General features: G+C 36.7%; 1 protein-coding gene across 1 annotated transcript in view; it reads right to left on the bottom strand.

Annotated features, from left to right (window-relative positions):
- The window catches only part of LOC137503237 (uncharacterized), a 104,375-nt gene extending 92,297 nt beyond the window's left edge, over positions 1-12,078 (bottom strand). The window contains exons 1-2 of the mRNA XM_068230777.1: positions 11,947-12,078; positions 5,567-5,662 (exon numbers count right to left, since the gene is read on the bottom strand). Of these exons, the coding sequence (XP_068086878.1) occupies positions 5,567-5,662; positions 11,947-12,012 (162 nt within the window). The 5' untranslated portion in view covers positions 12,013-12,078. The remainder of the gene's footprint in view (positions 1-5,566; positions 5,663-11,946) is intronic.
- Between the last annotated feature and the right edge of the window lie 294 nt (positions 12,079-12,372).

The following is a 12,372-nucleotide window of genomic DNA, read 5'->3' as shown; positions in this document are numbered from 1 at the left end:
ATGTTTCTCCCGTCAGATCTCCACCTTATCATCTTAGACCAGCTCGTATGCAACTTCAAGAGCAGCACATATCTCAGATGTTTGCTGATGGTTTAATTATCCCTTCTACATCGAATTATGCTTCACCTGCCTTTCTTGTCAATAAGCCTGATCATTCCATGCATTTTGTCATAGACTATCGTCATCTCAATAGCAAAATTAAATATGATGCTCATCCTCTTCCCAAGCTGAAAAACGCAATAAATTTTTTTACTAATGCTAAATATTTTTCCATATTTGACTGTAATTGCGCTTTTCACCAAATTCCCTTAGATTCTGCTAGTTCACCATGCCTAATGGTCTCTATCAATTTACCAAACTCCATATGTAGATGATTTATTGACTTTTTCTCCTGATTCTGACTCCCATATTATTCAACTTACCGAAGTACTTTCTCGTCTTCGTACGGCAGGTCTTACTACCAGCCCTTTCAAACATTCTCATGCTCAAACTTCTGTTAAATTCTTTGGCCATATCATTTCTTCCCAAGGTTTTTCTGTTAATCCTGATCATATTGCCGCTATTATGCAACTCTCCCCCACTAAAAATATTAAACAACTGCATACCTTTCTTAGAATGGTTTCTTTTTTAACTGATTTGTTCCAAATTTATCTCATATTGCTGAACCATTGCAATATCTCAAGCATAAAAATGTTAAATTTGTTTGGACCCCTACTCAACAGTATGCTTTCTCTACTCTTAAGACTCTTCTTATCAATGCCCCCATTCTGCAGTTCTCTGATTTTTCTTTACCCTTCGATATACACACTGACGCCTCCGATTATGCTATTTGTGGAGTTCTTAATCCAGTTGTTGAGGGTACCCCTTTGCCTATTGCTTATTCTAGTAAACTGCTTTCTCCCAATGAACGTGATTATTCCCTCTATGAACGAGAAGCCCTAGCCTTAGTGACCACCCTTGAACATTTTTCTGAGTACCTCAATCACAAAAAATTTATTGTTAAAACCGATAACCAAGCCCTCTCCTGGCTTCCTTCTAATGCTCCTAAGATTGGCAAAACTGACCGCTGGTTGCTCCGTCTTTCTCGGTTTAAATTTTCCACCAAATTCATTTCTAGTACCCATAATTGCGTTGCGGATGTTCTATCTCGTTTATTTCATCCCTCTTCATCCGATGCTTCTCTTCCTCCCACCGTTTTCCAGTCGTTTACCACCTCTAATTCAGCCTCATTGGATAATTTAATTTGTACTTTAATTGATTTCCCATTATCTTTTCATTCTTTCCAAACTCATCAACATCAGGATGATTTCTGCATTCAGACGAATACTTCAGTTTCTGACCCCTCCTATTGCGGTCCCTTTTTGTTTTCCAAAGGTCTTCTTCTTTTTAAACCCACCCCTAAATCTTCTGCTAGAGTTGTTGTCCCTTCTATTCTTTAACCCATGATACTTTCTTATTATAATTCTTCTCCTGCGAGACGGCTAAAGAAATCAACGCCTTTCTGCAAAACAACCCTCAGAAAACCAACTCTTCACACAACTGCAGTCATGGGACTCACATGACATTTCATCCCTCCTGCAGCACCACACTTTGGTGGAATCTGGAAAGCAGCTGTCAAGAGTCTGATATATCACCTCAGAAGAGTGAAATAATCTTATCGCTTCCCCAACAATGAATGGACCACCCTTATAACACATACTCACATCCTCTCACCAAATATTTTTTAGACGTGTCTTAATTGTGTAAATTGTCGTTTGTTGACTTACAGAGTTTCCTCATTTTTATAACATACATTCCTCTACGTAACAAGTTGACCAAAGTAATCAGGATCCTGATTTTTACCCCTCAGGCATGAGATCACGACTGATGATGCCCACGCAATAGGCGAAACATGTCCCCTTAAATTAGTATTACGAGAGATAAATCTTAATTTTAAGAACCCAATGTGTATTCAATATGTGGATTTCAATAAGCTTTTGTTACATTGTTGAATTAATGTACATTTCAATACGGACAAGTCATGAGAATTGTAACATATAATTATCTAGAATTGTCGTAAACAACCCACAGAGTGAAACAGAGTCCACTGTTCGTATTGGAGTTGAACCCTGTATACAAATGTTAGATTAATGTTGTGTAGGAAACTAAAGACTATAAATCCAATCATAGATCAAGAAGGCCATCTTCTTGTTAACGGAAGACTGTACAATACTCCAACACTAATGGAGTGGAAACATCAGAAATACCGTTTCATGTCACAAATATAATTATGATGGCGGAACACCTTCGTCCACTTCATCCTGACACTCAACTCTCTGAGAGACAAGATTAGGATCTCATCAGCAAGGGGGACCGATAGAAGCCACACTCATACACGTCTCAAGTGTTCTAAGTTGAATGCAGACACCTCTGAACAATTAATGCGAAATACACCTATGTTGCCTGTAACCCACAATTACCCATTCCTTAAAACTGCTAGCCAAATTCTAATAAAAAATCATGTGAAATCGAACAAGACCAGACTGCCTAGCTACCAAGGCTGTCTATATAGATATGATACCTGATCTCACCACGACAAATTTTCTCTCTGCACTTTATCAACTTAGGTATCATAGAGGTCAAACCCTCAACATTTACAGCAATTAAGGCACAAACTTCTTCGGATCAGGTACAGAAAATAAGGCCTTCCTGCAAAAAAAATCCACAGAAAATCAACTTTGCACACAACTGCAGGCATGGGACTGACATGGCATTTCATCCCTTGTGCAAAAACACACCTTGGTGGAATCTGGGAAGCAGCTGTCAAGAGTCTGTTATAACACCTCAGATGAGTGATGGATTCTTCTCGCTTCACCAACAAAGAATGGACCGTTCTTACAACATATACATTATTTCACCAAAGCTAAATGATGATCGTTTTGACACTTCTTACCTAACTACATCCCATTTCCTCATAGGAGAGCCAATTACAAAACTCCTTGATCATGATTATACTTCCGCTCTCATCACAACCTTGCCCACATGGCTATATTTTCAGCAGATAACCAAGAACTCCTGGAAGAGATGGTGAAATGAGTATCTCAATAAACGGGCAATGAAAGACCCCATAGCAACATAGTCATACTGAAAGAAGATGATACTCAAGCTATGAAGTGGACAATGACAGTGGTAATGAAGAATTCATTCACGCAACGAATTTTCAGGTGAGTAACGATGAACTTACAAGGCCTATCACAAACATTATCCCTTATGAAGTATGAAACGGAAAGGCAAGATAACTCTTGAATGGCTTATTTATTCCATTGCATGTTTAACCCATATGTGCCCACTGTCGACATTTGCCGACGTTAATATCTGAATACTGTTGAACTTATATCGGTAAACCGGAAGAATATTTTTGAGGTGCATTATTTACCGTTCATTGTTTGATACTTACTGCACTGCACGAAAACAAGAAACACTTGGTTTCACCCCTTATCGCGTGGCTGCGTAAAAAAGATCATATACACACAAGGGGATGAAGCTTCTGTCACGGTGAGAAATATTTTCTTATAATATTGTTACAGTTGAAAATAAGATCGGACTGTTGTGTTAAACGTAATAATGAAACATGCCTTTAACAGATTTTGAATTCATTCATGGCTGATATATAGTTGCTTTTGTCTAGCAGAACACAAAAGTTCCACGTCGACATATGTCAACAGCGGGCACGAATGGGACTGCCTCAGTACTGATATAGAATTTTCATTTATCCTTCTCAGATTGACCATCAAGCAGATCGTAAGCATCCTGGAGGATTCACAAGACATCCTAGATGCTAATACAAACATAGAACCACCCCAAAATGCTTTAGATAGTGACGGAGATAGGGATGATGATGAGTCGTGCAGATATAAACAGACTCTCTGGTAATCAACTCCGGGCTTGTGCTGAACTAGTGTGCACAAAAATAAGTGAAAATGGTACAATGGTAATGCTGAAAAGAAATACATAACAGTAATTCATCTAGCATGTATAATTTTGTATAATATGCACATGGAGGAAATCGATCGTTTGGATCAAAATATATCCTGTTACCGCATCAGCATCAAAAACAAGAAATGGTACTGGCCTCTAACTGCGTTCCTTCTGAACGTCTGCATGAACAATGCATGGCAACTTTACCGTTTGACCCCAAATTGCAAACAGGAAAATTTAGACCTTCTCAGCTTCACACGGTACATTGTTACGGCATATATCCGATCTTGTGCCGCTACGCGTTCTAATGCAGAAAGACCAAGTACAAAAGTATCTTCATGCGTGTTGCCAGAAGTGCGTTTCGATGCTGTATCCCACTAACACGAAACAAGAGAGAATCAAGTGCGGTGTGCTCAATGTGGTAAAACTGCCAGGAAACAGTGCAAAAAATGTAATATTGGCTGCCACGTCCTTTGTTTCGAGGCATTTCACTCACGCTAAACCAGACTGGATGATAAAAAGCAGAGTGTAACCTCAGAACACAAATTTAACTGTTTTAAAGTACTACTCGTAGTTTTCCTCTTTTGCTATTTTCAGAGTGATCATACTTGCTCAAAATTTGGTATTAAGTGTATAACAAGTACTACAAACACACAAATATTGTCCTTTCATTTTGAAACAGCGTGCATTCTATATTGAGACAAAACTGTTCCTCATTTATGTTTTGAAAAGTATATTTTGTAATATTTTGTGCTTATTCAATACTTATGTGACTAATATTTACTAAGTGATTAATTATTACATTTACATGAACTTAAAATGCGAAGAAATGTTCCTTTATTGAGCATGTCCTTTATCCTACCCATCCATGCTCACTGTCGACATATGTCAACACAGCAAATCTCCGCAAAAATATGGTAATGAAACCTAAAATCATCATAACCCTTTCACTTAGGTTACAAACAACTATATTTATGAAATACATCACAATATTCCACAAAAAAATAATTTGGGCAGATATGGGTTAATTAATATTATCAGTCACAATGGGCAAGTATCACCATAGACCACATTAGGAAGAATAAGAATATTTTTCACTTGCCAAAAGATGGCTAAAATGTGTGTAGTATATAAGCAAACACTCAGAGTAAACAAGGATATCACCTGCAACTTGTATCAACAAATTACAGTATTATCCAGAAATCAATAACTAATATAAGGAATAAGATAAAAAAGGTGTTTCATTTGGAAGCAACTAGTAAAATATCCTGTAACAGTAAGAAAACAATGCACCTTATAATTACTTTGTGTTCAAAACTATTTACAAATTCAAAAGTACTAGTAGGATTGATACCATCTCCCAAATGATATAGAGTAGAGGTCTTTGGAATAATCCTAACTACTGCACAATTCACAATGCAAGATTGTGGAACAACTTGAAGGAAAAGTGAAAATAGCTAAGTAAACAGTCAATCTCATAAAAAAGTATATTTTCTGTAGGACTATCATTCATGTGCAATGAAATGAAGGATCAAACACTGATATCTGTTGAGCAATTTTCTAACCATTTCCATTACCTGACAATGGCTTATCAAGTTATGTACATTACCTCAAGAGAGTTTTCCTGCGTTGACTCTGGCTCTGTTAACTCTGATTTAACTTCTTCCTTCAGAGCTATCACTTCTGATACATGTTCAATATTTTCCTGTGGAAAATAAGATATATTAGGTATGCTCATAGCACATATCTACAAATATAGTCACCAACAAATGTGTATGTTAATTCATTAATTTCCAGTATTACAGTTACTTTCAGAATTTCACTAATGTTTAAGGAAGATTTCTACCAGCAGAGGATTGTTATAATATAACCAAAGGATGTTTTTTTTGCTATTTATTTTACGTCGCACCGACAGAGATAGGTCTTATCGCGACGATGGGATAGGAAAGGTATAGGAATGGGAAGGAAGTGGCTGTGGCCTTATTTAAGGTACAGCCCCAGCATTTGCCTGGTGTGAAAATGGGAAACCACGGAAAACCATCTTCAGGGCTGCTGACAGGGGGACTCGAACCCACTATCTCCCGATTACTGGATACTGCTTACATGTGATAAATATTCTTGATCCGTATTGATGATCTCTAGTCAACAAGTATTGATGGTCACATGACCATATTTCACTATTATCTTATGCTACATTTTTATTAAATACGACCATCTTTGTCATTTTCGTTGTTACCGCTGGTCGGCCAACATAATTTTTAGCAATCCTATCACTCGTTTATGACAGACTGTTGCTTTGTTCTTTCTTTTTAATTATAATAGAAACCTTCTAATGTCATATCACCATTACTTTCACCAATTGTAATTATTACTGACTCATTGTAATATCTTTATAACAAACTTAACTTTAATTTTTTTACTATATGTTAATTGTAATTTTAGTCTCTCCAAGGTTTTTAATTTTATTTCATGTATATATAAATCAGATGCCTGTTTCTATTTTAAAGTTAAGATAATGGCTGATGATGCCTGAATTCAAGGCGAAACTTGTACCATTTTAGTTAATATGCCAAAGTAAACCAACCAAAGTATGACATTTTGTATTGATTAGGTGGTAAATTCAATAAATTAACTTATTGATATTATTCCATTCAAGTATCATCAATACGGATCAAGAATGATATTTATCACATGTAATATTAATGCCAACCAGGCAATGATAAAACCTAATAAGTATTTGAACCTAAGAATTAAAATAAGCAAGATTTCTAGAGATATTAAGTTTCTTAAAGATTGCTTGAAATTAGAGTTGGTTCCTAAGTTTCTCAAATCTTTGCAACAAAAAGGTCATCCCCATTCAAAATCTAATGTCACTCAAAAGAAGGTAAACAGCATATGGTTAAAAAATGAAATCAAGCTATTATACAGGAAGAAATCTCTATTGAATTTACAATTATATAAGACACTTTTGACCATCTCTCAAAAACTATCTCCATTCGAATGGAATTCATTTTTAAGGCACACTGACCTTAAACTATCTTACATATTAGACACGAAACAGAAAACCCTAAACCATAAATTATCTTGTTTACAAGAAAACAAACGCAAAACTTCCGACCATAACACAACTAACAAAGTGCCCCCTTCCCATTTGACTAACATTTCCACTACTGTCAATCTTTCTAATACTGCCTTCTCCAAACAAGAGATGAATCTATTGGATAAGGGTATTAAATATAATTTGCCTAATCACAAAAAAGCAGACGACATAATTACTACCATCGCAGAAACCGAAACTAATATTGATAAACAAATTCCGATTGAGAAGCAAAAGGACGTACGTTATGAAGTAAAAAAGAGACTCCCAACATTGTTTAATGAGATAACATCTAACAACAACTACAACATCTCAAAACAAATCCTAAATCTGAAATCTAAAATCCATAATAGTAATGTAGTAATAACCAAAGCAGATAAAGGCAACACCATAGTAATAATGAATAAAGAATATTACATAGATAAAACAGAAACCTTTCTATCAGACAAAACCTATACTATAATTAATAAAGATCCAACAAACAAAATACAGCGCGACTTAAAGAACCTTTATAAATGGTCCGTTATTGGACATTATAAATTTTCCACCTAACTCGTTCTTGTTGCCAGCGTTTCGCCCCCATGTGCTAGGCTGGGCTCATCAGTTGGTACCTAGCACACCTACCAAGACGCTGGATAGTGCATACCATGGAGGCCACTGCGTAGGCTAATTGTAGCTACCGGCAGTGCCAATGCACTATGAGAGACTTTGTCTCATTATTAAAAATTGATGCCTGCTTGGCCATCAGATGTTATAGATGTTGATTCCCACAGGGAATCTGAAATATTTGTTCCGAATGAGTAAATTTATAATACCAATATAAATGGTCCGTTATTGGACATTATAAATTTTCCAGCTAACTCATTCTTGCTGCCAGCGTTTTGCCCCCATGTGCTAGGCTGGGCTCATCAGTTGGTACCTAGCACACCTACCAAGACGCCGGATAGTGCATACCATGGAGGCCACTGCGTAGGCTAATTGTAGCTACCGGCAGTGCCAATGCACTATGAGAGACTTTGTCTCATTATCAAAAATTGATGCCTGCTTGGCCATCAGATGTTATAGATGTTGATTCCCATAGGGAATCTGAAATATTTGTTCCGAATGAGTAAATTTATAATACCAATATAAATGGTCCGTTATTGGACATTATAAATTTTCCAGCTAACTCATTCTTGTTGCCAGTGTTTCGCCCCCATGTGCTAGGCTGGGCTCATCAGTTGGTACCTAGCACACCTACCAAGACGCTGGATAGTGCATACGATGGAGGCCACTGCGTAGGCTAATTGTAGCTACCGGCAGTGCCAATGCACTATGAGAGACTTTGTCTCATTATCAAAAATTGATGCCTGCTTGGCCATCAGATGTTATAGATGTTGATTCCCATAGGGAATCTGAAATATTTGTTCCGAATGAGTAAATTTATAATACCAATATAAATGGTCCGTTATTGGACATTATAAATTTTCCAGCTAACTCATTCTTGTTGCCAGTGTTTGCCCCCATGTGCTAGGCTGGGCTCATCAGTTGGTACCTAGCACACCTACCAAGACGCTGGATAGTGCATACGATGGAGGCCACTGCGTAGGCTAATTGTAGCTACCGGCAGTGCCAATGCACTATGAGAGACTTTGTCTCATTATCAAAAATTGATGCCTGCTTGGCCATCAGATGTTATAGATGTTGATTCCCATAGGGAATCTGAAATATTTGTTCCAAATGAGTAAATTTATAATACCAATATAAATGGTCCGTTATTGGACATTATAAATTTTCCAGCTAACTCATTCTTGTTGCCAGCGTTTCGCCCCCATGTGCTAGGCTGGGCTCATCAGTTGGTACCTAGCACACCTACCAAGACGCTGGATAGTGCATTGGCACTGCCGGTAGCTACAATTAGCCTACGCAGTGGCCTCCATGGTACGACTGAGTATGAAAATTTATTCATTTTCCTAGACCAACATTTCAACAAAGATAAGAACTTAAACGATATCATTGATAAAAAAAAGCCCCTTGTACGAACAGACTTTATGTCTATTACAAGATTCAATTCCCCTCACCAATATATTCCTAAAAGTTTTCAACATCAATTCAATAAGCCCCCCCTACCTCCTCTACAACTAACACAATCCCCCCTTCCCCTCACCGCCATTACCTCTAATTCAAATGCAACCAATAGACCGTGAGCCACACCCACTGTATTTTCGCTCCCTCCAACGGCATCTCATTATTACAACCCGCGCAGAAGCACACTTCCCCCTCTCTCTTCTGCCAATAGCAACTCCCCTCCAAGCACTACAAACAAGCCCATAGCCACACCTTCGCAAACAGTTCCACCTCCAACTCAAACATACTGTTACAACACTCGCAGTAAGAAGCAGACAGTCGACAATAACGCTCAGTTAATAACGTAATAACGTAACAAACTACCCTCTCTTAGTCTAATGGTAAGTGTACACAATCTTCACATTAACATTCAATTACGATTTTTCACTCAATTAACACCACGTTTTTTGTTTCCTTTTACAGATTCAACTGTAACACTTCTGTTTCGACTCAAATGTCAATCATCCACACGTTCTTAAGAACATTGCAGTATTTGCAACAAATCGAGATGGTCCATAAAGGCCCTATTTAAACATCGTTATTCAACTTTGTATTTTTATTAAACTGAACCATATCACCATATGCCATTGACTTTCGATTTATCTCTAGTCAACAAGTATTGACGGTCACATGACCATATTTCACTATTATCTTATGCTACATTTTTATTAAACACGACCATCTTTGTCATTTTCGTTGTAACCGCTGGTCGGCCAACATAATTTTTAGCAATCCTATCACTCGTTTATGACAGACTGTTGCTTTGTTCTTTCTTTTTAATTATAATAGAAACCTTCTAATGTCATATCACCATTACTTTCACCAATTGTAATTATTACTGACTCATTGTAATATCTTTATAACAAACTTAACTTTAATTCTTTTACTATATGTTAATTGTAATTTTAGTCTCTCCAAGGTTTTTTAATTTTATTTCATGTATATATAAATCAGATGCCTGTTTCTATTTTAAAGTTAAGATAATGGCTGATGATGCCTGAATTCAAGGCGAAACATGTACCATTTTTGTTAATATGCCAAAGTAAACCAACTAAAGTATGACATTTTGTATTGATTAGGTGGTAAATTCAATAAATTAACTTATTGATATTATTCCATACTGGATACTGGCCGCACTTAAGCGACTGCAGCTATCGAGCTCGGTACCAAATGATGTACTGAGAATTGTGTTACAATTATTGCTCACTCCTTATGTCAGGGAAAGGATGAGACTGAGAACAAAATATAAAATACGAAACATTTTCTAGCCATATCAGAAGATATACTACCAGGGATGGAATTGAGGCCATCTCACACAGAATTTGGAAGGAAGCAGCTATAGCCATAAACACAAAATTGTATGACTGTTTTCATATGCACAATCATATCAGTCAAATATTAAAAGTTGTTTGAACAAATTAAAAATGTTACAACTCTTCTAAATAATTTTTTGTTCTCAGCATAGAGTTTCTTTACAGACAGAAATAATGGAATCACATTCTCTACTCTGGTTTTGCCGAGATCACAGGCACTACAAAAAGCACTAAGACACTTCTGTTTCAAACAGCATATTTCAATGCTTCCAATTGTAAAATATAAAAATAAAAATGAAAGGAGCAGGCTTATCACAGCCTTATACCAGCAAAAGATGTGACAAAGCCTGAAGTCAAAGCAACTAGAAATGAAATATTTCACTACTACAAGCATGTAATGTAGTGCTCTGTGAAGGTATATGGGGATGAGGACACTGTCAGTGGAGGGTGAGCAGTGTTGGTGTGTGCATCTACTGTTTCAGAAGAACTTTTATGATCTACTACAAAATATTTAAATTCCTCACTTGGATTCATAAAACCTTTTCGGCACTAAATGGGAGGAGGGACTGTGATCAAAAGCTTATGTTCTAATATAAGTTAACTTACTAATAAAAGTGGATTTAAGTATCAAGTTCTAGAATATACTGACTTAACCCATTCAATATAGAAGAGAACAGTAGCTGGAACTATGGAATGGATGAAATGGATACACAAAAAGAAGAGGGAAGTAATGACAAAGAGGAAAGAAATTTTTTTGTTTAATGTGGCATGAGTCCTTGAAGTGTCAGAGCCCACTATAAAGGGGCATATTAAGCACATTTTTCTCAGAAATCATGTATTCTAGACCCCTTAGATAAGGTACTGTACATAACATAGAATCTGACCTGCATTTAATTAGGAATAAAATAAACTAATCACTATTCTGTCTTCTAAATGAGTTCAACGTCTGAGCAAAATACTTATTTTGAGAAAACATGCATTCAGATTTTGAGCTATTTTATCCCTCGTATGCCATAGGCAAATCTGCTCTTTCCTTAACACACACATATTCCAGCACATTGAGGATGCGAGGTTAACCCAGAATAATCACACCTGTGTTGGCAGTTTATGTAGCAGACTGGTGTATCCAGCCTCAAAAACACTAACGAAATATTTGTGATTGGGCCAACCATTTTCTATTATAATCAGGGAGGAAGAACAGAAGAGGTGCAACCCTTAAACCAAAGTAATTTTGACACTGACAGTAAAAAGTGCAGACTAATCCAGTGCCAACCTTAAGTTCCTAAATATTGGCAGCTTTGTGTAAAGCTTGGTGGTGTATTCCCAGACAAAGAAACAAAAGAGAGTCATATCACGCATAGATGCTCATGCAGCAAATGGTGGAAGCACACAGAAATTTATTCCGCTGCCAAACTTATTCAGCTATTAAGGGTTAATTTCTGACCTCTATAAAGTTATCTAGAATGAGCTTACAAGTGATGCAGTTGTTGTTCCTTCAAGCCAGGCTGGTTCCTCTTTGATCTTTACTTCAAGGTCCATTTTGCACTAAAACTGAAGTAGTCAGAAGGTACTGGGATTGTTGATTACTTACAATGAGCTTACACTGAAACATAAGCCAGAAAAATATATTACCTTATTGCTGTCATTGCTACTTATGTGGTTTGTCAACAGACTAAGCAACAAGCTTATAATTTTATATGACCGTGAATATTGTGATCACACTGAAAAACTTGAAATTTTACATGATTGTTGATATTGTGATCATACCTATGACTATGACCATGACTGATACTTTGGTCAAAGCTAAGGACCTCCAGTTTTACATGACTTCTGAAACAATGATCACTTCCATAGGAATATAAGTTAACATATCTGTCGATATGAAGATTAAAGCCAAAG

This window comes from Anabrus simplex, chromosome X (assembly GCF_040414725.1).
Source record: "Anabrus simplex isolate iqAnaSimp1 chromosome X, ASM4041472v1, whole genome shotgun sequence".
NCBI classification, from domain to species: Eukaryota; Metazoa; Arthropoda; class Insecta; order Orthoptera; family Tettigoniidae; genus Anabrus; species Anabrus simplex.
Note: the sequence above shows the minus strand (reverse complement) of the source record. Positions and strands in the feature narration are given on the sequence as shown.